Source organism: Poecilia reticulata, chromosome 8 (genome assembly GCF_904066995.2).
Source record: "Poecilia reticulata chromosome 8, P_reticulata-male-v2, whole genome shotgun sequence".
Classification (NCBI taxonomy): Eukaryota; Metazoa; Chordata; class Actinopteri; order Cyprinodontiformes; family Poeciliidae; genus Poecilia; species Poecilia reticulata.
Genome location: NC_088837.1, coordinates 26,383,961 through 26,408,793, shown reverse-complemented (window position 1 = coordinate 26,408,793; position 24,833 = coordinate 26,383,961). Strand labels below are relative to the sequence as shown.

Below are 24,833 nucleotides of genomic sequence, written 5' to 3'. Positions count from 1 at the left end.
CACTGCAGACTGGCACCAGTTCACTGCAGACTGGCACCAGTTCCATGCAGACTGGCTCCAGTTCACTGCAGACTGGCACCAGTTCACTGCAGACTGACACCAGTTCACTGCAGACTGGCACCAGTTCACTGCAGACTGGCACCAGTTCACTGCAGACTGGCACCAGTTCAATGCAGACTGGCACCAGTTGACTGCAGACTGGCACCAGTTGACTGCAGACTGGGACAGTTCACTGCAGACTGGCACCAGTTCACTGCAGACTGGGACCAGTTCACTGCAGACTGGGACCAGTTCACTGCAGACTGGCACCAGTTCACTGCAGACTGGGACCAGTTCACTGCAGACTGGCTCACACCAAGGACACGACATGTTTGTCTTCTTAAGTTAAACCCTGAGTACATACTGTTGAAATAAAATTTATGTCTTTTGTAAATACATTTTCTCTATCAGTGACTTAAATCATTAACTGTGGTAATTATGTTTGTGTCATGTAGTAACCATGTTCATTGTTTAATTATTAAATAGATGTTTTAAAGAAACAGCCACAAACCTCATGTCTTTGTTCCACAATAGCAGCTTTAATCTTAGCATTTCTTCTCCTCCACATACTTTGTTGCCAGATGTGTAAAATTTACAAAAAGAAGCAATTTAAATGTAAAAGTTGCACATATGTAGAATTACTCAAGAGAAGCTATTTACAATAGTTTTTTTTTACAGAACTCTACACATCAATTAATTTATTAATAGATACATATAGATATTAATTACAGAATAGATACACAAAGATTTCATTTCTAACAGCTGCTAGCAGTAGTGAGTGTTCATCCAACAAGTGTGACTTGCAGGAGCAGAGAGGCTCTGAACTGGTTTGTCCTTTTAAATCAAGAGGCCCATGATACTTTGACTAGGCAGCAGATGTCCCACAGCTGATTGACTGAACCTGCCATGGACAGAGGAACAGGATCATCCCAGATATGGTGGGTTGTTCGGTCGGCTACTGTTGAGAAAGATGGACAACAAAAGGAGAAATTATGAATCACATCAAAATATGTAAATTATTAGGCAGATGGCGCTTAAGTCAATATTTAAAATGCTTTTCTAAACAGCTGTGTTGGAAGATGTCAGTGATTTTGGTGAAACCTAACAACACAGCACTGACAGGCAGCGGTGTTTACGTTTCCTAACTGTGGCTAAAGCTGCTGCTAGCTGGTTTACTCTCCAATCGGAGGCCGGGTCCTTTAAATACAGCTGGAGAATGATAAACTGACAATGATTAATAACGGCTAACACTTAAATGCTGTTTTAATAAAGTTAATACAGAAAGTGAACCTCTAAACGTTACAGCACTGACAGACAGCGGTGTTTACGTTTCCTAACTGTGGCTAAAGCTGCTGCTAGCTGGTTTACTCTCCAATCGGAGGCTGGGTCCTTTAAATACAGCTGGAGAATGATAAACTGACAATGATTAATAACGGCTAACACTTAAATGCTGTTTTAATAAAGTTAATACAGAAAGTGAACCTCTAAACGTTACAGCACTGACAGACAGCGGTGTTTACGTTTCCTAACTGTGGCTAAAGCTGCTGCTAGCTGGTTTACTCTCCAATCGGAGGCTGGGTCCTTTAAATACAGCTGGAGAATGATAAACTGACAATGATTAATAACGGCTAACACTTAAATGCTGTTTTAATAAAGTTAATACAGAAAGTGAACCTCTAAACGTTACAGCACTGACAGACAGCGGTGTTTACGTTTCCTAACTGTGGCTAAAGCTGCTGCTAGCTGGTTTACTCTCCGATCGGAGGCTGTTTATTATATACACAGTTAAGAGAATGGTGGGTTGACAATGACTGATGACGGTTATCTAACACTTAAATGCTGTTGTTATTAACCTTTTATTATATCCTTAAGATAATTAGTATCCGTGAATTTTTCAGTCAGGTTTCCCGAGGCAAAATCACACCGGAAGTAAAGATACACCTCTTCGAGTTACGGCGGCCATTGTCTGACGTCACTGTGAAAAGGGTCTCCAGAAAAACTTCCGGTTCAAAAGTAAAACGAGCTGTAGTCCAATCAGCGATTTCTTAGGTCTCCCACAGGGACCTACCTTTTCCGTTTCGTTAATGTTGTTGTGTTTTTGTTAATGTTGTGTTTTTGTTAATGTTGTTGTGTTTTTGTTAATGTTGTTGTGTTTTCGTTAATGTTGTGTTTTTGTTAATGTTGTTTTTGTTAATGTTGTTGTTGTTTTCGTTAATGTTGTGTTTTCGTTAATGTTGTGTTTTTGTTAATGTTGTGTTTTTGTTAATGTTGTTGTGTTTTCGTTAATGTTGTGTTTTTGTTAATGTTGTTGTGTTTTTGTTAATGTTGTTGTGTTTTTGTTAATGTTGTGTTTTTGTAATTTGTAATTGTGCTTCGTTAAAGTTGTAGTGATTTGCACCTCAGGGCCACCGTACGCTCCAGTATGGCGGCGCCGCTCTTCCTCAGCTGAGGCCCCGCAGGGACAGCTGGCAGCACAAACTGCTCCTCACCATATGGTGAAACCAGCCTCCTCTTCCTCAGCCCCAGGTTCTGGACACAGAACTGGAAACCAACACAAAGTGACAAAACAATAAAAACAGATATATTGTAAATAAGATGATAAAGAAGGATAAACATCTCCAGTTTCTTCAACTCGGTTTAACGTGACAACCCAGTAAGTCACCGAACCTCCAGTGACCCAACTGGAGGAGAAATCTCAGCCAGAGGCTCGTTGCGCTGCAGCATCTCTGCTCAGCCGGCGGACGGAGAGCAGATGGTTGTCCTCCTGCTGGCTGACGCCCAAACAGTCCGAGGAGGAAGGAGCGGCGGACGCAGCCGGCTTGTCAGCGTTTAGCCTGACAGAGGAGAGTTTACCGACGGGCTCTGGGAAGCAACGAGCAAAACGGCGCCGGGAAGCGGGCTTGTCCTGATCACGGCCTCAGTTTGTCATGGATGTGGAGCCTTTAGCACAAGCAGCAGGTCCAGGATGGAGGCGAAGAGGATCTGACCCAACAGGGAGGATGGAAGTATCACCTGGGGAGGCGATGCTTCATGAAACACAGTGGGAATGAGACGGCAGCGTGGAAATCTGAGAAAATACTGTGAAAAATAGATTAAAAATAGAATCAGAGACAAAAATGATTAAAAATAACCAACTAATTAAAAATATAATTAAATTTACTATATTTACAGCGAAGGACGACGAAGCCTCTGGTCCACTGAGGGTTAATCTGAACGATCTGATTGGACGCTGGAAAATACTATCGATGTGTTTAATTTGTGCTAAAAGGAGTTAGCCTACATGTTAGCTAGATGCTAACATGTAGCATTCAGGATAAAATAGCATCTGAATGCTAACATGGAGCAGCTAACGTTAATGTCAGCATCTAAACACTTTGATCCATCTGAAGGTTGAAGATCAGATTAAATGTTGATTTTTGATGTTTTCTCTCGTTAAAACGTTTTTAACCAGATATATTCAGGTTTCTGTTCACCTGCTCAGTGTAAATGTTCAGCCTGAGAAACTGCAGTAGCATCTTGAAGTGACCTTTATAAAACACAAAACCATCTTCCTGGGTTCAAACCAAACTGCAGTGGTTCTGTAGCGGTTCTGCAGTGGTTCTGCCAGGCTGCAGTGGTTCTGCAGCGGTTCTGCAGTGGTTCTGCCAGGCCGCAGTGGTTCTGCAGTGGTTCTGCCGGGCCGCAGTGGTTCTGCAGCGGTTCTGCCAGGCTTCAGTGGTTCTGCAGTGGTTCTGCCGGGCCGCAGTGGTTCTGCAGCGGTTCTGCCGGGCCGCAGTGGTTCTGCAGCGGTTCTGCCGGGCCGCAGTGGTTCTGCAGTGGTTCTGCCAGGCTTCAGTGGTTCTGCAGCGGTTCTGCCAGGCTTCAGTGGTTCTGCAGTGGTTCTGCCGGGCTGCAGTGGTTCTGCAGCGGTTCTGCCAGGCTTCAGTGGTTCTGCAGCGGTTCTGCCGGGCCGCAGTGGTTCTGCAGCGGTTCTGCCAGGCTTCAGTGGTTCTGCAGCGGTTCTGCCGGGCCGCAGTGGTTCTGCAGCGGTTCTGCAGTGGTTCTGCCAGGCCGCAGTGGTTCTGCAGCGGTTCTGCAGTGGTTCTGCCGGGCCGCAGTGGTTCTGCAGCGGTTCTGCCGGGCCGCAGTGGTTCTGCAGCGGTTCTGCCAGGCTTCAGTGGTTCTGCAGCGGTTCTGCCGGGCCGCAGTGGTTCTGCAGCGGTTCTGCAGCGGTTCTGCCGGGCCGCAGTGGTTCTGCAGCGGTTCTGCAGTGGTTCTGCCGGGCCACAGTGGTTCTGCAGCGGTTCTGCAGTGGTTCTGCGGATAAACCTGGTTCTGGTCATCAGCCTCATAAATTAGAGTGTTTCATTCGTTGGGCTGTGAACCTGCTGGGGTCGTCACGTTACCCTGGGTTTGACCTCAGCGTCTCTCCGGTTTCCTGAAAGTCTTTCTGCTCATGTGAAAGACTTACTGAACCCAGTGAAGAGCCTCGTTTTCTCCTGCTCTGAGTGTGAATAGAAGCAAACATGGAAGCTGAAAGCTGCCAGTTCATCTCATATCTACTGAAAGATTCTTTGAGCTACTGGTGTCAGAAAACGTGAATCCAATGCGATGCTGACGGAGGTTAAGTGGAGTCATGGTTTCCCTTCGCTCCTGTAAGCAAAGTGAAACGATCCGAGTTGCGCTGCAGCCTGCGGCTCCATGCAGCCGAGCCGTGCGGCCTCGGCTCTGGGTTACCTCCGGCTGGGATCGGGCCGGGTTGATGAGCAGCGACTGGATGGCTCATGAGTCACCAGGGACGGAGGGGAACCGCCACGGGGGCTGCAGGACGAAGCCCGGCTCCACTCACCGAGCAGAGGGCGCTCCGGGCCGTTGGGAACGTTTCCAACACAGGATGTGATGCAAGACCAGGAAGTAAACAAACAGGAAACCAGAGAATGAGCCTGATTCCTAACAGTTTATTACGGTTCATCCTCAGACGGACCGCAGGAAAACTTTCCTACATTCAGTGTTAGAATAAAACAGATCAGGGCTGAATTTATAGTTATTGTTTGGATGGATGTTATTTCCGTAGTAAAATCAATCAATTCACTTTATTTAGACACATTAAAAAGACAAAACAATAAAAAGAATAAAATACGTCAAGTCTCATCGTTGTTCATCAATATCAATCAAAATATATTTCTGTTTGTATTTTCCTGTATAATTAGTTTTTGCATTTTAATTGAAAACTATATTTGGACAAAATAAGCAACATTTATATTCATGGTTTCTAATCTGTTCTTCAGATTAGACCAAAGTTCATCTTTCCAGAGTTTCTCTGATCATTCATGGAGTTTCTTTAGAAATCTGGACTGTGGATGCTAACATTAGCATTAGCTGCTAGCTTGTTTAGCTTTGAGATGCTATTTTAGGCTAGCATAGCTTCACTAATAGTTAAACTCATTTTAGTGCAACTTCAACACAGCGATCGTCATTTCCAGCATCCAATCAGATCGTTTAGAAACAAATTAACCCCCAGTTTGACCAAAGAGACGCAGCTTCGTTGTTAGCGGATGTAGCTTGTGCGCCAGCTTTACGGCCGTACCAGAAACATGCAACAAAGGTTCCAGCTCAGGACTTTTGACGGTAAAGAAGCGACTGATTAAGCTTCATAACTCTTACAGATTAATTTAAGTAATATAAATTAAAGTGGCGTAGCGGATGTTCAGGCCACATATTTCTGAACCTTGAATTCATAAATAATCTGTGTGACGTTTTCAGCCACTGATGCAGCAGCAGCATCGTGTAAACAGGTAACCTTTACTCGCACGGAGCTCCAGACATGCGCAGTGGTTTCCTCTGAGCGGAGAAGCTGTCTGTCTAATGTCAGTAATATAATAGCTGCATAAATCATAAGATATGGCAACATGTAAAATCAGCAGCGCTTCGCTTTCACAGACGGTGGGACTTCGTCCAACTTTTAGCGTCACTTTAAAAAGAAAGCTTAAAGAAAGGTAAGATCTGTGGACGTGATGCTAGCTAAGCTAGCTGTACAGAGACACATGTTGCATCTGCTATGACAAAAAGTCACTCATGCGCTGAATTATTGTGTGGAGGTTTTGACTGAGGTGTCGCAAATATGGAACAACGCTGGTACCAAAGTGCGATATAGTGGTACAATATTCAGGAACGATCCGATTCTTCTGGACGGATATTTACTGATTAAATTTATTTCAGCTCTAAGTATTTAATATTTAGGTGTTTTATGGGAATGTGGATCTTTCAGATCAATTTGAGAAGCAATTTTGATGGTAAACTTAATGTTATTGTGTCATTTAGCGCGGGATGCTGGCCTTGACTTGGTCTTGGGTTGGTGGTCTTGACTACAACTCTGCTACGTGGCTCCTCGGTTGCCTGTCCTCCCCCACCCCCCATCCTTCTTTCCATCCCCTTTCTGTTGGATTTCTTTCAAAATAAAAGCCACTAGTGGCAAAAAAAAGTGAAGTTCATGTTATGTTTGGACAGGAGACCAGATGTTTCCATCCCTGAAATTATGATGCATAGAATCACATATGTGAGTCTGTCCTATGTTACAGAGTAAACACAATAAAAACATGCTTTATCTGTGGCATTGTTCATTAAAATGGCACATTTCTAATGTATTAAAATTAAACACGATTGGTTCACTTAATGATATTAGCGATTAGGTAATCCATTCAGCAAGTACGTTTAATACTTAAGTATTTTTAAAAGCCAGTACTTTTTTACTTTTACTTAAGTACATTTTTTGAGTACTTTCTCCACCACTGTCTGCACTGCATGATGCGAAATGAAAACCTGAGCGTCTCGCTCCAGGCTGTTCAGAAAGACTCTGATTTGTTTTCACACCTGGTGGACAGGAAGTCGAGAAAACGACAGTCCTCAACGTTTCCAACCTTCAGCGTAAACCATCAGAGCAGCTCGTCGTGTGAAAAGCCTTCCGGATCTCTGAGCAGGGCCGGTCCCGCTGCTCACATGAACCCGGGCCAACACCGGTTCATGCCAGCCCTCGTGACCGACTCCCCCTGGGCCCAGGCCCCGCCTGGCGATCGCAAGCAGGCGAGTCGATGGACGGACAGTCGGGCGGCTGAGGTTTGGGCTCCACATGGCAGTCCGCCGGTAAACAGGACGACCAGTCAGATTTCACGTTGGGAACGGCGGGAAGTCGGATCGGCGGGAACTCTGGGCGTGTGGCGGTAGGAGCGGCCGGCCGCCATGTTTTGCACGGCAAAGGTGAGGCGTCGCTCGGTCCTGTGTGTTTGGGTCAGGATGTTAGATCAGTGCAGGGAAGGAAAAGCATCTTTAACCCTTCAGGAGCTGAAACACTGAGTCTCCAGCGCCTGCAGCTCAGGGGCTTCAAGGTGCTGCAGATCTGGGCGATGGGGGAGATTTTCCTCCCCGTAAACTTCAGTGACAGCCGCTTAACCGGAGGCTGGACTTCGTCACATTCCCTCCTCCTCCTCCTCCTCCTCAGCATCCCTCTCCCCCTCCCCACAACACGACGCCGCTCCTCTCCAGTCGCGCTGCAGCGTGTGAGACTGGAGCCTCGGTGTGTGTGTGTGTGTGTGTGTGTGGAGGGGAAGAGCGGAGCGAGGCTTTCCCACAGCAGAGCAGAGCAGCAGGAGGAGGTGAGCGGGAAGATGATGGAAGCCAGCTTTGACACAGAGGAGAGTTTTGACGATCCGTCCTGTCTCGCCCCGCAGCCGCCCGGCTCCGTGTCGCCGGCCAGGAGGCAGATCACCGAGGTCAAGGAGACCAAGATCACGGTGAGTACTCCAGAACCGAACCGAGCCCTCATCCCTGCTCTGCTGTCATCTTCCTCTCATCTGTTGACATCCCATGGTGAGCCTTTAAGATCCGGGCTTCCCCGTCATGTATTTTGTGTTTGATCGATCGAAAGGTGATCAAATGTGAATTTAAACCCTGAAAATCCTCATCGAGGAACAAAACGCTGCTGCAGAACCTGGTGGTATTTTTAGAGCCCGTCAGGTAAACGGATCCGTTTCTCCCTCTTCAGAGGAAACCAGAGGCTGGAAGCCCAGAGGCTCCAGAGCCGGACGGGTTTCTGAGAGGTTCTGCTCGTCTCCAGACGTTCAGGCAGAGCAGCGGGTTATGTAACCTCCCAGCCTGCAATGGGGATCGGTGGGAGCTGTGGGTTCTGACGGCTGTGGACGGGCATTGGGACAGAAAAAACCCAGACCTGCGAGGGATGCAGCACGTCCAGTTTCCATGGTGACACAGGCAAAAGCAGCGACTAACGGGCGTTCAGATGGAAAACGACAAGAGAAGGAGGGAGACGCTGATCCAGACCCGTCCGTCCTCCATCTGTGACGCCCTGCAGAGGTTTCTGTTTGCTCACAACCCGGCCGCGGTCGTCATGGAGACGGATGGCGAAATGGACCCATGCAGGATTCTTCACACATCAGAGGGAAGCAGCTGCTCTGCAACCTTGTTTTCACCTTCAGCGAACCGCCTGACGGCGTTTCAGCCTCCAGAGCCCACCGTCAACCTGTTGGTGCATTCTGGGAAAAAAGGAAGCGATGAGGATCCGCCGGTGTCGGCTGAGGATTGAAACTCAAAGAACCACAGAACCTTCAGACCCGACAAAGACGGAAGCGTTAATTATATTCACCGAGTTGGGAGCGATCCGGGGAACCATCAGCTCTTCCTCTTCTTCTGGGACTCAGACGAAACATTTTCCGTTTAGCACCGAAGCTCATCAGGCTTTTGTGTTTCAGGGAGAAAAATCGAGCCCGCAGCATGCCGACTCCTCCACCGTACAGGAACAGTTTCAGTCCTTTAAGCCATGAACTCGGTGTGGTTACGGCCAGAAACAGCTGCTAACCGTTTGTTACCAGAGAGTCTCAGGGTTTTTCCCACGTTGGTCAACTTGTTTCAGGTGGTTCAGTTTCTTTCCACACAGAAAAAGAAGATCCAGTCTCTGCTGGTCAGATGTTTCCCCATCTGAGGACGTTGTGAGGAACCGTCTTTAAATCCTCGTTAACTAGTTTCCGACATAAATCCGTGGACATCTTGTGGGTCAGACCTGGATCCGGATCACGTTCACACCATAACCAAACCGCTTCAGCGTTTGTTTGGCCGTAAATGATGACGACATGCGTCCAGGAGTTCTGGTCTGCCTGGACCCGGGATGTGTTTGCCAAAACGTTCCTGACTCAGCGGCTCCTTCTCCGCGGCGGCTACATCCAGCTCTTCCACGGGCAGATCAGGCTCCGTTTGGATCGAGGTGGGAAGACTGGTTTGACTGGCACCAGACTGGATCCGGCGACGTCCTGGTGGATTCACGCCTCAGTCGTCATCGGCCACCATTTTCCACCAAAGCAGTTGGAAAATGTATAATTCTACGGTCGAACGTTGAGATCCAGAACTTTCTATCAATTACAGCAGAACCGAAGGAACCAATCCACCGGCAGATTCTGAGATGCTGTCCAGAGTGAGGAACACGCAGACCCAACCTGACTGGAACCGGCCCGAGACCTGGCCATGGAGAAACGTTTCCCCAAGCATCATGCTGCCTCCGCCGGCTCGTCTTCCCCATCCTCCCCGAACTCAGGCGGATCCAGAAAGGTCTGCAGGTTTCACCACCACAACCCGACGGTTCTGACGTTTGGTTCCCGCCTGGTTCCTCCAGGAGCTTCTGGTCCATCATCGGCCCTTTGTTGGACTTTCCACAGACAGACCGGAGAAAGTCCCTCAGCTCTGGACTCGGAGAGACCCAGCTGGATCCGTTTGTCCTCATGGAGGACAAAATGTTCAGCTGCTGCCTCACGAGGTCCAGGCGTCACCAAAAGGACACAATCTGAGTCCTTCCTGTCAGCGGTCATAATGTTTCGCCTCGTCGACAGAGTGCCAGGCCCAGTACTGGAACCAGAAACCAGCTCTTGTTACTGAAGGTGGGTTGTGCAGCAGGGAGATTTTACCACAAAGTAATTAGTTGCTTAGCAACAGCAGCAGTTTCCTGAACCGCGCCTGCTCAGAAATGGCCGCCAACACGTCGTTTCCTCACGGGCCGTTTCCTCCACAGGATTATTTCCTCTACTCAGCAAATAAATGAGTCCGAAGTGAAACGTGTAATGAGCTGCTGCCTGCCTGCCTCGCTCAGCTGAGGAGTGGAGACAAAATGTTCCCCAAACCAACATGAGAAGGTGCAGCGCGGATCGTTTACACGCCGGGTCACAAAGGTAATCTGGATTAACATTTAATCCCCCGCGGCGCGTAAAGGCGCAGCAGGACCAGCGGCGCGGCAGGCAGTGAGATCTGAGGCAGGAAATGATCATCAGATCCGCGTTTCCTCTTCATGTCGACGCTTCCATAACAGGCGGGACCGACTCTGCTGCTGCACTAGGAGGACTAGGAGACATGACTAGGAGACATGACTAGGAGACATGACTAGCTCACATGTAGCCTGATGTTCTGCTGCTCATCACGACCAGCAGCTGTTAGCAGGACGAGCTGCAGAGGCGTCTGAACCGCAGCTTCACCAGCTGACCAGATTATTACAAACCTCTAAATGACGACACGTTTCACAGCTGGTGACGGTTTTAGCTGCGCAGGAAACCTGCAGCTTTAAACGCCATAAACGATCCGATGTCTGAAAAGTTACAGCCAAGAGATAACAGCAATAATCTGGGTTATTATAATCTGGGTTATTTAGCCTGAGGAGGAAAAATCTGCTTCATTTTTCATTCAGATTTTATAAATGTCATAATTTTACACTAAACTTTTAATGAACAAGCTTCATATTTAGCTTGTAGACTAAATATTTACCTCCAAACTAAAGATTCAGTAAAAAAAAACATTTTTATTACTGTGAATTCACCAGAAGTGTACTATCAAAATAAAAGCTGGATGTTGCAAATCTCTATATAAATTCCTGCTATTTATATTTAGCTTCTTTACTAGCAAACTATTCAGTTTGTTTGATAACTAAATGTTTAATGTTGAATATTATAATATAAGCAAATTATGTGTTTTGCCAACTAAACGTTTGATTTTCAGCTAAAACTAAAAACTAAACTAAACTAAAACATTTCCTCACCAACAATAACTAACCGTCTGTGGAGGATAAATGTTCTCTGAGTTCAGCCGGTGCTGCAGCAGCTGCAGTAGCAGAAGGTGCTGCAGCTTCTGCTGCTGATCTGATGTCTGAGAAGCTGAGAGAACAGCTGGAGGCGACGAGACGTTCACCTTTAATTATCGCCCACTTTGTTGCTTCTGCTGCTTTTAAATCAGCTTCGCCTCCTCAGTGGGAATCTTCTGCTTTAACTAGGCCGTCGCTGCAGCTCTACAATATTAGCGTTTCAGTGAAAATCCGAGAGCAAAAAGCTGAAAAATCCCCGTTGTGATTTAATCTGAGATGTGAGCAGAAGATGAAGCAGCTGGGCTGAGTCAGATGTTTCTCTAGGCAGCAGCAGCAGCTACAGCAGCTGCAGCAGCTACAGCTGCAGCAGCTACAGCAGCTACAGCTGCAGCAGCTACAGCAGCTACAGCAGCAGCAGCTACAGCAGCAGCTACAGCAGCTACAGCAGCAGCAGCTACAGCAGCAGCAGCTACAGCAGCAGCTACAGCAGCAGCAGCTACAGCTGCAGCAGCTACAGCAGCAGCAGCTACAGCACGCAGCAGCAGCAGCTACAGCAGCAGCTACAACAGCTACAGCAGCAGCAGCTACAGCAGCAGCTACAGCAGCAGCAGCACACAGCAAGCAGAGCTACAGCAGCAGCTACAGCAGCTACAGCTGCAGCTACAGCAGCAGCAGCTCCAGCAGCAGCAGCTACAGCAGCAGCAGCTCCAGCAGCAGCAGCTACAGCAGCAGCAGCTACAGCAGCTGCAGCAGCAGCAGCTACAGCTACAGCAGCTACAGCAGCAGCAGCTACAGCAGCAGCTACAGCAGCAGCAGCTACAGCAGCAGCTACAGCAGCAGCTACAGCTACAGCAGCTACAGCAGCAGCAGCTACAGCAGCAGCTACAGCAGCAGCAGCTACAGCAGCAGCAGCTACAGCAGCAGCTACAGCAGCTACAGCTGCAGCAGCTACAGCAGCAGCAGCTACAGCAGCAGCTACAGCTACAGCAGCTACAGCAGCAGCAGCTACAGCAGCAGCTACAGCAGCAGCAGCTACAGCAGCTACAGCAGCAGCAGCTACAGCAGCAGCTACAGCAGCAGCAGCTACAGCAGCAGCAGCTACAGCAGCAGCAGCTACAGCAGCAGCAGCTACAGCAGCAGCTCCAGCTGCAGCAGTGCGGTGCAGCACAGTATTGGCTGTAAACACGGTGGAGGTCCTGTGTGTCTGTGGGTGAAGCGTCTCCCCTCCTTCCTTACATAGTTGCAGCTGCAGCACAAGTGAAGACGCCGCAGCGCGGCGGCTGGACTCAGAATCGTTTCCCCCTCAGGTCAGCAGTTCCTGGTGACCTTTGACCTTCAGCCTGACGTGTGCTGGTGTGGTTGCAGGTGAACTGCGTGACGTTCCCGCTGCCAGGCGACGGCCCGGAGCAGCAGCTCCTCAAGCCCAACGAATGGAGCTACTGCGATTATTTCTGGGTGAGTTTCTGGAGCGACTCGTCCCGATTTAGAGACCTGGAAGGAGCCGCAGCAGCTGCTTCGCTCCGGTTCTGCCCGGTTCTGCACATCCCAGCAGCAGCCCGACTCACACCCACAGCTCCCAGTTAGAACTGGGGCTGAAGCTAAATGATTTATTTATGATTATTTTAAAAAGGCAGCAGCAGAAATATGTTTTATCCTCTGGCAGTTTTTTTATCTTTGAACAAACAAGTAAAAACAGATAAATCATGAAAACTCATTTTATTCTTTTAATATGTAAAATATTAGATAAAATGCTGGTTATTATATATGATGTAATAAATTCTGTAACACAAAGTATAAAAATAAAAAACAGTCCAGGCTCCACTGACGCTTTTCATGTTTAATGTGACAAATTTCAGCCCATTTCTAATAAAAATGAACATTTTAAGGTCAGGCAGTAAAAAGCTGTAATCATCTGGTTTTTTCCCTGGACCTGATTGGCTGAGAGGCAGGAAGCTGACGGACGACTCACAGGAAGTCCACTTCCTCTCCGTCTGCTCGGACTCGGGGACAAACTTTGTTTGGGTCTGATGAAGACAAATCAAAGTTTGGACATGGCGGTGGCAGCATCATGCTCTGGAGTTACTGTTCCTGAACAGCTCTAAATAATCAGAATATCATTTAGTTTCAAACCTTATCAACAGCAAAATGCAGCAGAAAACTAAACATTTCCCACGGCCTAGTCAAAGTCTGGAGCTAAAATCCATGGCGTCTCCTGAGGACAGCAATCATAAAAATCTTTCTTTGTTACTTTGCATTAAAATAACTTGTTTGTTGGTGTAACAGGATAATCTGCTGTTGTTTTTAACAGATTATGTTTCGTGGAGCCGATAATCCAGCGGGATTATTTCCCACAGATTAGCTAATCCGTAACGTGACTCGCTGCTGGATCCGTCAGGTTCAACCCGCTCAGCCTGAAACTCCCATCAATTCGCTGCAAATGTCAACAAAACAAATTTAATCTCAGAAATTAAATTTCACAGCCATTAAGTTTCTGTTTGAAAGAATCTCTGCAGATTAAAGTGGATTATCTCCGCAGCTTGAATCAGTTTCCACCTGATTTCACCGTTTCAACCCCAAACAAATCAGATTTCTGATTGAACCGCGGCGTTTCCTCCTCCTCCTGATGATGATGACGGTCCCACGCGCGCCGCCACCCAACGCAACATGGCTGCCACACGCCATCCAAACACGTGTGACATGAGAGGCTGACGTGTGAACGCCGACGCGCGTCCGTCCGTCCGTCCGTCCTCTCAGCCAGGATGAGTCACGGCGTCTCTGACTCAGCCGCTCTGTCCGCAGGCCGACAGGAAGGACCCGCAGGGCGCCGCCCACGTCACCGGCTTCGAGGTCCTGCTGCAGAAGCAGCTGAAGGGGAAGCAGCTGCAGAAGGAGATGGCCGAGTTCATCCACGAGAGGTACAGGAACGTCCCGCAGCGGGAACAGACACGTTTTAACCAATCCGGCGTTTCCTACAACCCCGACACGTTTGGCCAGGTCTGATAGGGATTTTTTGGTATTATCAGCATTTTGTTGTTACTTTAGTTCATATTCAGTCTAATGTTAGTCAGTTTTAGGTGTTCTCTTCTTTAAACTGTATGTGTGAACTGACCTGGAGGTCACAGCTGCCTGTTATCTTCAGGTCAGCTTAACAGTGATAAAACAGAGGCTCTTCTCATTGGTACCAAATCTACTCTGGCCAAAATCAAAAGCTTCAGTCTTGTAATTGATAACTGTCCCGTTTCTCCCTCCCCTCAGGTAAAGAGTCTGGGTGTCATCCTTGACAGCACCCTGTCTTTCCAGTCTCATATTAATAACATTACCCGCTCGGCTTATTTTCACCTACGCAACATCAGCCGCCTCCGCCCCTCCCTCACTCCCCATTCCACTGCCATCCTTGTTCACTGTCTTGTGACATCACGCCTGGACTACTGCAACTCCCTTCTGTTGGTCTCACCCAGAAATCTCTTCATAAGCTCCAACTGGTCCAGAATTCAGCTGCCCGTATCATTACCAAAACCCCATCCATGCACCACATCACTCCTGTCCTGCAGAGCTCCATTGGCTGCCCACCAAGTTCCGCATAGATTACAAAACTCTTCTGTACACTTTCAAGGCCTTTACAATCTCTCCCCACCATATCTTTCAAATCTTATTCATATTGCCATTCCCTCTCGCTCCCTCAGATCATCCTCCTCAATCCATTTCACTGTCCCCTCTGCCCGTCTCACCACCATGGGGAGCAGAGCTTTCAGTCGCTCTGCTCCCCAACCTGGAACTCATTACCACCATACCTTAGAACATAAGTCATTATCACATTTTAAAACCGAACTCAAAAAACACCTTTTTAGATCTGCTTTTTCTACTTGACACAATTGGTTTGCCTGATTTACATAGTTTTTATATAGATACATTGTTTTGTTTTATTTATTTTTATCTACTTTTACTTGTTACATTTTATTTGTTTCTGTCACAGTTTTTTTTTTTTTTTACTATTGTACGGTGTCCTTGAGTGCCAGAAAGGCGCCTTTGAAATAAAATGTATTATTATTATTATTATTATTATGTGAAACAGTTTGACCGAGATTTGAACCGGGCTCAGATCATGGGTCAGAGGTTAAATTGTTTTACGACCTTTGCTGTTTCCTCTGCTGTCTATCTTGCCTTTCCTCCCTCTTTGAAGTTTGATAATAAAAGACGAGCTGTATCCAAAGATTGGCAGAACACACGGTGAGCGGCTTGGAGGAGCAGCTCACTGTGCCTTTCTCCTTCTGCAGACGTTTGGCTAAAAACTCAAATACGTCGTCTGTGGTTCTCTTTTTCCATGTAGGTTTCAGAAAATACCTAACAAGGTCAGAACCAACTCAGAATACAGAACAGAGCAAAAGAAGATACTTTTGAAAATATTCTCACCCTTTGCATATCAGATCGTAGTGATGGGAAGTCTGGCTCTTAATCCGTCATCACCTGTAATCTCACATCTGGTCGTTTATCTTTAGCAGTTGGTGCATCTAGTGTCTGATTTGTGTTTTTGTCGTGTTAAAATCGCAGCCCAGGTCTCGTAGGTTTGCATTCCTGCTGGAGGATCGATGAGATTTTTCTCTGCTTGGGTTTTTGTTTCAGAACTGAACGTGGATTTAAACTCCTCCAGCATTTCATCCCTGATCTGCCTTAAAGTGACAGGCCGGATTTTATTTAAGGGCATCAGAGAACCTGGGGCTGAATGCGAGCAGACATTTAAAACCCATGTATGATTTTACATAAACTCCAGTAAAATGCAGTGAAACTTCTCATTTTAACTTGATAAAATCTGATTTCTATTGGAAGGCGGTGTAATTGTCGCCTTTTTTCCACTTTCTGCTCTTTGAGACTGAGCATGCTGAACGCTGAAAGCTGAACGCTGAACGCTGAAAGCTGAACGCTGAACGCTGAACGCTGAAAGCTGAACGCTGAACGCTGAAAGCTGAACGCTGAACGCTGAAAGCTGAAAGCTGAACGCTGAAAGCTGAAAGCTGAAAGCTGAAAGCTGAACGCTGAAAGCTGAACGCTGAACGCTGAAAGCTGAACGCTGAACGCTGAAAGCTGAAAGCTGAACGCTGAACGCTGAACGCTGAAAGCTGAACGCTGAAAGCTGAACGCTGAACGCTGAACGCTGAAAGCTGAACGCTGAACGCTGAAAGCTGAACGCTGAAAGCTGAACGCTGAACGCTGAACGCTGAAAGCTGAACGCTGAACGCTGAAAGCTGAACGCTGAAAGCTGAAAGCTGAACGCTGAACGCTGAACGCTGAAAGCTGAACGCTGAAAGCTGAACGCTGAACGCTGAAAGCTGAACGCTGAAAGCTGAACGCTGAACGCTGAAAGCTGAACGCTGAACGCTGAAAGCTGAACGCTGAAAGCTGAACGCTGAACTCCAGTGTTTCTTAAGAATCCTTCCAGCTAATTTCCCTTCCTGACCTTTAGCGCCTGGGAGAGAGCAGGAGGCCGAGGCATTCAGGTGTAAATGTGAAGGTAAAGGGCAGAAACATGAGAACAGAAGCAGCCGCTCTGTAAAACTCACAACCAGCTTCATTATCTTCTGCTTTTTAAATTGTCTTGAAGGTTTTTCTTGTCCAGTCAGCTGACATCTTCATGTCTGTGTGTCAGGATAAAGATTGAGGAGGAATACGCCAAAAACCTGTCCAAGCTGTCGCTGAGTCCGCTGGCAGCGCAGGAGGAAGGGTGAGTGGGAGACAGAGCAGCGAGCGATGCTAACGCAGGGAGCGACGCTAACACTGAGGGCGAAGCTAACGCAGGCAGCGACGCTAACACTGAGGGCAAAGCTAACACTGAGGGCGAAGCTAGCAGAGAGAGCAAAGCTAATGCAGAGAGCGAAGCTTATACTGAGAGCGAAGCTAACACAGAGAGCAAAGCTAACACTGAGAGCGATGCTAACGCAGAGAGCGAAGCTAATACTGAGAGCGAAGCTAATACTGAGAGCGAAGCTAACGCAGGAAGCGACGCTAACACAGAGAGAGAAGCTAACGCAGGGAGCGACGCTAACACAGAGAGAGAAGCTAACACAGCGAGCGAAGCTAATACTGAGAGCGAAGCTAATGCAGAGAGTGAAGCTAATGCAGAGAGCGAAGCTAATGCAGAGAGCAAAGCTAATACTGAGAGTGAAGCTAACGCAGAGAGCAAAGCTAATGCTGAGAGCTAAGCTAACACAGCGAGCTAAGCTAACACAGCGAGCTAAGCTAACACAGCGAGCTAAGCTAACAAAGAGAGCGAAGCTAACACAGAGAGCAAAGCTAACACAGAGCAAAGCTAACACAGAGAGCGAAGCTAACGCAGCGAGCGAAGCTAACAGAGAGCAAAGCTAACACAGCGAGCGAAGCTAATGTCGAGAGCGAAGCAAACGCCGAGAGCGAAGCTAACGCAGAGCAAAGCTAACACATAGAGCGAAGCTAACGCAGAGCAAAGCTAACACAGAGCAAAGCTAATGCAGAGAGTGAAGCTAACGCAGAGAGCGAAGCTAACGCAGAGAGCGAAGCTAACATGTTGCTCGCTGCCATGCTAATGTTACGCTGGCCATGGGGTTTGAGGGCAGACAAATATTGCTGGGCAGATATCTCCATCCCTCATCAATGCAATCTGGCGCGGTCACATCCAAACGACACAGGAACTGCATCGGTCACGTGGTTTTCCTTAAAGTGATACGCGCATCAACACGGGTTTCATCTTGTTTGCTCGGCGCCTGTGCCGAGGTTTCTGTCGTCTGGCCGATCACTGCACAAAAACACAATAAAATAAACTTTCTAGTTCCTCAGCTGGTAAATTCAGGCGCATTTACACAAAAATACAAAAACTGGACGGATTGATGGATGAGCACCTAGCGTTGTTATTGTTATTTTTATAGTGTCAGAGCAAAGTGCTGCTTATTGAACCACAACTGGCAGAAAATGACATGAAATGTGACAAATTAGCTGAAAACAGGCCAAGTTTTGATCACAGCAGAGAAACAAGAGAATCTAGTTTAAATCCGATGACGGAGTTTTAACTGCAGAGCAGGAAGTTTATTAACTGTTCACATTTTAAATGCTTGAATCTTTTCCCAACGTACTAAAACTCATTCGCCCTCCATCGTCAGAGTTTATTGTAATATTCCATGAATACTCACTCATCCATGATGCTTCCTCAGGACTCTGGGCGAGGCCTGGACTCAGCTGAAGAAGAGCCTCCATGATGAAGCTGAAGTTCACCTCAAGTTCTCCAACAAGGTCATTTCCTTCATTCACTCAGATTATTCAGATTAAATAAAGAAATTAGAAACAACCGTAAACAGAGACTAAATGAGGTGTGATAATCATGAGTGAACCCAGTGATGCAGAAATCACAGCCAGAGGCGGCGGAGCCCCCCCAGACACCCCCCCCCCCCTAGCCCCCCACTGGCTAATTAATTAGCTGTGTGTTGTGACAGGCCCAGGGCGATGCAGCCGACCCCAACCTGCTGCTGCTCTCAGAGCTCTGCTGCTGCACATCAACGCTGCAGGACCACTAATCGATTTGTTTGTGACGCCTGCACCTTTAACACGAAACAGTAAAATGAAAAACTTACCGTCACACATTCGGGGTTCATTCCCACCAGCCCTGGTCAGTCCGCTTTTACCCGACTCCGGTCCGTTTTCCTTTAAAGTCCGGTTCGGTTGGTGAGCTGTGAATGCTAAGCTAACTCTGGTCCTTCAAACCCGTCTGGGTTCGGTGTGAATACACATGTGAACGCCAAGCGGGCCGGAGACCGCACCAAAAGCAGGAAGTGCACTACCTAAAGCTAACATGTTAGCCTAGCGCTAGCAGCAGAAACGGCTCCTGGTCTTTAGCCTAAAGAGAAATCCTCCAACCGCTAAAATCCTCCATCTTGTTTCCATCTGGTGAAGAAGGAAGTTGCTCTCAGTGTCTTCAGAGGTTTTAGTGTTGTTTCCTTCAGTGGTTCTTGGTGCAGCGCCCCCACAGGCCAGGAGGGGAACAGGTTGGTTTGACTCAGAGCAGCTGGAGGTGGAGCAGATGTTCTGGGTCCAGTAGAACCGGGTCGACCGGACTGTCAGGAAAACGGCCTTAGATATATTTATTCCGATTCCAAACCGTTAAACATTTAATAGTAAACTATAACTCAACTTTTCTGCATTTTTGGGGCAAATGGTGCGAAGAACAAAAATAATCATGACATAAGTTTAAAGCTTCAAAATGATTTTACCCATTTATAGAGGAACCAATAATTAAATTACTCATCCATCAGGGTTTAAAAGACACTAAATAATGTGCAACAATAAATCAGCTTTATTGTGATTATCCGTTTCTAATGATTCTACAACATCCTGTTTCTGCAGCTGCACACGGAGGTAGAGAAACCGCTGCTGACGTTCAGAGGCGACAGCTTCAAGAAGGACCTGAAGAAGTACGACCACCACATCGCCGACCTGCGGAAGCAGCTGGCCAGCCGCTTCGCCGGCGTGGAGAAGGTGACGAGGCGACGAGGCGCCGAGGCACCGAGGCGACTCGCTGCTGATACTAAACCTGAACAAGCATCAGGTCTTAAACACAGGGGGAGTTCACCTGAGTGTGTGTGTGTGTGTGTGTGTGTGTGTCTGTGTGTGTGTGTGTGTCTGTGTGTGTGTCTGTGTGTGTGTGTGTGTCTGTGTGTGTGTGTCTGTGTGTGTGTGTGTGTGTGTGTGTGTGTGTGTCTGTGTGTGTGTGTGTGTGTTTGTGTGCGTGTGTGTGTGTGTGTGTGTGTGTGTGTGTGTGTGTGTGTGTGTGTGTGTGTGTGTGTGTGTGTCTGTGTGTGTCTGTGTGTGTGTGTGTGTGTGTGTGTGTGTGTGTGTGTGTGTGTGTGTGTCTGTGTGTGTGTGTGTGTGTGTGTGTGTGTGTGTGTGTGTGTGTGTGTGTGTCAGGCCCGTAAAGCTCTGGCCGACCGGCAGAAGGACCTGGAGGTGAAGACGCAGCAGCTGGAGGTCAAACTCAGCAACAAGACAGAGGAGGACATAAAGAAGGCGAGACGGAAATCCACACAGGCAGGTCAGAGGTCAAAGGTCGCTTGTCAATGAATGAATCTGTTGCTGTAAGGGAAATGAATCCCTTCACTGTCTGACATTTCCACCAGGAATGCCTTCTGATGTGTTTACTTGAACTAGACCAGTTTCCATGAACGTCAGCAGCTTTTCTGTTTTCTGCCACTTTGACCTGATTGTCAGAAATTTAGTGCAAAGCTGAAGTTTTAAATATGCAAAATGTAAATATATCAAATCAAAATGTAAAAAAAAAAAACCTTTTGTATTTAGAAAAACAAAGCGACTCCTCGGCCGCCATGTTGTTTCAACAGCTTTAATGGAGGATGAAGAAATGACCATGTTTGATGTTTTACTTCAGTCTCTCATTAAAAATGGTAGAAAGTTGAACTGATGCATTTTCTTCATGTTAAACTTAACTGACTTCATGAGTAGTGAGGTCTTGGCGCCCCCTGGTGGTTTTTACAGGCATTGCAGTCAGTTTGTAGACACAAAGAGGTCATTAAGCTTTGATTCGTCTCTAATCGTCGACAGGAGATGATCTGATGCGCAGCCTGGATCTCTACAATCAGACTCAGTCCAAGTGGTTTGAGGAAATGGTCACAACCAGCATGGTAACGTGTCACTTCCTGTTTTCATCACGAACATCCAGTTTTCACTCGGTAACCTGGAGCCGCTGATTGAGTCGTTTCCATGGTTACTCAGAGGAAGCGACGTCACGACTTGCTCCGTTTTGTGGATGTCCAGCCGTTTCTCCTCCTCTGCAGGAGCTGGAGAAGCTGGAGGTGGAGCGGGTCGAATGGGCCCAGCAGCACCTGCGTCAGTACACCACCCTGCGGCACGAAACAGACATGTTCAACCAGAGCGTGCGTCCTTCCTGCGACATTTTCATTTCAGCTTTTTAACTTATTTGTAGCAAATGCTTTCAGGTGACGGTTTTCTGCTCTTCATTCTGTGTCTGAGTATTAGAAATGTTTAGATTTGATTGTAGAAATTTGGTCAGTTTGCTTAAAATATTGATAATTTCTACAGTCATGAACCTTCAGATGAACCTCTGTGGAAACTCAGAGTCTTTGCATTAACAGCTGCAGCCTGTTTATGCGACATTAAACTGAATTAATGTTAAAACTAGAGATGTGCCGATCAGGTTTTTTCCTGCCGATACTGATACCGATCACTGATACCAATCACATAATTATTATTATCATAAACACTACCGGTTACATTATGTGGAAAAAGGAACCATGAATTCACCTTAATTTAGACAAAAACTTGTTTTTAATAACTTTTTCCAAGAAGAAAACTAAACAAACAGACATTCTGCAAATTGTCCTGCTATCAGTAAAACTATCTTGAACAGACTGATAACATATGGAGGCTCTGAAGAGGCTAAATTATGCAAAGAGTCAAAATAAAACCTCAACATTGCCAAAAGATTCAAGTATAAAACTTAACATTCAAAGGCAAAAACAGGATCCATTACAATAAACAATCCAGAGTTACTGAATGAAAACTTCCTGTTAGCATGGCGGCTAGCTGATTACTGCTAGTTCTGAGTGGCTGTTTCTGACTGAGAGGAGTAATTATGCAGAGCAGGGAGGAGATCGATTATTTTTCAGAGATTTTCTGTCTCATGTTAGGACACGAAAGTTTAAACGTATGTAAAATGTATTTTTTAGGTTAGATGCTGCAGCTTTAAGCTGCACATCGGTTGAAGTCACGATGTTCGGTGTGAAGTCACTACCAGGTGGAGCAGAAGCGGCGCTCCGTCTGTGAATATTACTACCTGTAGCGTAGCAGCGGTTCAACAGCGAGAGCAGAACCAGCGTCTACATCGCAGCTCCAAGACTTAAATCATTTAGCGGGTTATTTGTTTAGCTTCTGACCGTCATGCTATCCGGTGAGTGTTTGTAGCTGTGCTGCTTTACCTGCTATCTGATCCTCCATATGTCTTTTTACTGCAGTGAGCCTCGATGTAGCCAAACCCGTCAAGTATGCATTGTTTTTATCCCGTATTAGCTTCGTTGTGTTGAGCATTTTGACCTGCTTCAATTTCCGCCGCAACACGCAAACATCCCCATTCACTCAGTGGTCATAGTTATAGTTCCACATCGCTTAGGATTTGTTGCTGCACGTTTGGCAGAGTGAAGGAAAGAGGAGACCAGCTGCACAGGCAGGCTGAGAAATGAGATTCAGGTGATCGGTATCGGCAACAAGAGACCGTGATCACCGATCAAACATTTTTTCATGGAAATCGGCCGATTATGATCGGTGGCCGATCGATCGGCACACCTCTAGTTAAAATCTAAATCAATCTCATCATCTGCGAGGAATGAACATTATTAGACGGAGTGTAAAAAATAACCTATTTAGCTGTAAGGAAGCTGCATGACGGCTGTTCTGTCTGCAGACGGTGGAGCCGGTGGACCAGCTGCTGCAGAGCATGGATCCAGCCAAAGACAGGGAGCTGTGGGTGAAGGAGAACAAAACCGGCGAGGTTCGGCCTGTGGATCTGGACATTTAGGCCCGGATACCCTCCGACCTGCCCTCAGTGTCACCGGGTCCGATAGCCGGAGAGCGGCCCGGTCGGCGGACGGTGCATGTGCAGCCTGCTGAGCTCTGACTTTAATCACAAGGAGGGAAGATCGAACGCAGCCCCGGAAAACAAACGGATCAAAGAACCAGCATGTTCCTCCTAAACGCCACCCGTCACTAAAGCGTTAGCTTACTGAATGCCGTGTAGCGTGCTCTGCTGTTTACCTGTTGTAAATTATATATATGAAAACAATCTATGTTCTTTAAAATCTTAAATTTAGCTTCGATCAACTTGTTTCCATTTTGTGCTGACCAAACAAAAAGAAGGAAATCTGCAGTTTCTGACGCTGAATGAGGTTTGATGATGGATATATTTTCATATTTCTTCCTGGTTCATTTGGGTGGAAATGCATGTTTGACCCTCCACGCCTCATGACGCTGGTTTTGTGTGGCTCGTTGGATTTGCACAAGGTGTTTTTAATTTAGGCTCTTTCTGCAACAGAAACGTTCAGCATTAACATCCAGCAGAAATTCAACTCCCAACATCAAATTCAGGCCCGGGTTCGATCGGGATCCAGTCTGCAGGAAAAGGTGGTCCAAGTTACACGAAACACCTTTTAGTGCCTCTCAGTTTCTATACCTGGAACGTCCTTGACTTGTTCTCTGCATCGCTGTACATGTAGATACTGGTTAGACGTATTTTGCTGTGAATCGTTTTGACAGATCTGCAGATGCTCAGGCAGGCGAGGTGTTTACTCTACAACCTGGTTTATTTTTGGTAAATGTGCAGGGAATGTTTTTACGGAGGTGTTGAGCAGCAAAAAGCTAAATTGATCAATTTGTGTGCTGATCAACAGACGATTCGATTATTGGACGAAGCCCCTCAGATCCCCGTCTGCATGTGGAGTCTGTTTACGTCTGCGTTTCTCTGTCGTCTTCACATTTCCTCTGGTCTCTTTGCTTTATTTGCTCATTTCATTCAACTGCAAGGCGCAAAAAATATTTTTGATGAAAGGTAAATGTAATGTTTTAAATATACATTCCTAGTTTTGTGAAGGAGAGGAAAACGACCCTGCTTTCATCCCACCTGTGCAGGCTTTGGTAGTATTTGTTGTGGAGGTTTCACCGTCGTGCGTCAGTGTTGTGCACTAAATGTTGTTACGTTCCAGCTAAATGTTCCTGACAGGAGTCTGACGGTGACGTAACGGTTGACCTAACTGGCCTGTGTGGTGGCTGTTTACATTAAATCCAGTGTTTCAGAATGTTTTGATCATACGTGACCTCTGTCCCGATCGTGAACCGAGGAATGCAGTGTACAAAATAAATCTCCTCTCTGAAAATTAAACGGTGCAGCGTCATTACGTAAGTCGGGATTGTAGAAATGTTCCATCAGCGGGAAGATGAACTTAAAAATGAAATTATATGCTGTTTGCAGGGACAGCAGGTGCAGTAGAGCCAACCATAACTTTATTGTGTCCTGTGTTGTTGACAATGGACGCTGTATTAGAAATATCTGGATACAAACATGGAGAAAACTTGGAAATAACCTGAAAGACAAAAATAACTTAAAATTAACCAAAATGTAGTTCAATAGGTTTGTCACTAGTTGTTTTTTTGATAAATACTGTAACAAAGTTTATAAGTTAGCATAAACGGCACAGCCCGGTTCCCCCCCACACACCTGGCCACGCCCCCACACCTGGCCACGCCCCTCACTGTCACTTTGCGACTACGTCACTTAATCATCCGAGGCGCCATGACGGACTGAAGTATGGACTGAAATCGGTTTCCCAGTCATTTTTCCCAGTTAATTCACGGCTCCTGCTTGTTCGAGTCAAAGTAATTTGTCTGAGTGTAACTCACCTGGTTGGCGGGAGTTTCAGGAGGGGATAGCAGCTAGCTAGCTAGCTTATAAACCGACCCGTACTTCCTCCGTCATGGCGGGTCGGAGTGGGCGGAGTTACAGAGGGCGTGACGTCACGCGCAAAGGGTCAATCGACTCCGCCCACTTTGCAGGAATATTTTCAGAAAGCTAAGCTTGGTTACACTTTAAGCTGTAGATATTACTCTCTTTTTGTGTGTTTCCACTTCACGTACTAATGCGTATCAGGATATATTTGAG

The 24,833-nt window shown here is 46.8% G+C and overlaps 1 protein-coding gene and 1 long non-coding RNA gene across 4 annotated transcripts; one reads left to right on the top strand and one right to left on the bottom strand.

Annotated features, from left to right (window-relative positions):
- Nucleotides 1-309: 309 nt before the first annotated feature.
- On the bottom strand, nucleotides 310-7,139 carry LOC145552652 (uncharacterized). Of its 3 annotated transcripts, XR_014088793.1 has the most exons (4): nucleotides 6,889-7,139; nucleotides 2,707-3,117; nucleotides 2,438-2,580; nucleotides 310-997 (listed from the first exon to the last, which is right to left on the bottom strand). It is a non-coding gene; the product is annotated as an uncharacterized LOC145552652 (long non-coding RNA). The 3 variants fall into 3 exon arrangements; XR_014088794.1 differs by having other exon boundaries at nucleotides 320-997; nucleotides 2,438-3,117; nucleotides 3,209-7,139; XR_014088795.1 differs by having other exon boundaries at nucleotides 320-994; nucleotides 2,438-3,117.
- A 50-nt stretch (nucleotides 7,140-7,189) lies between these two features.
- On the top strand, nucleotides 7,190-24,056 carry gas7a (growth arrest-specific 7a). The gene is made up of 11 exons (XM_081610349.1): nucleotides 7,190-7,272; nucleotides 7,354-7,805; nucleotides 12,506-12,595; nucleotides 13,940-14,055; nucleotides 16,782-16,856; nucleotides 18,316-18,394; nucleotides 19,502-19,633; nucleotides 20,063-20,186; nucleotides 20,711-20,790; nucleotides 20,944-21,042; nucleotides 22,587-24,056. The coding sequence occupies exons 2-11, from the start codon at nucleotides 7,419-7,421 to the stop codon at nucleotides 22,698-22,700; spliced, it is 1,296 nt and encodes a 431-aa protein (XP_081466475.1). The 5' UTR covers nucleotides 7,190-7,272; nucleotides 7,354-7,418; the 3' UTR covers nucleotides 22,701-24,056.
- Nucleotides 24,057-24,833: the final 777 nt, after the last annotated feature.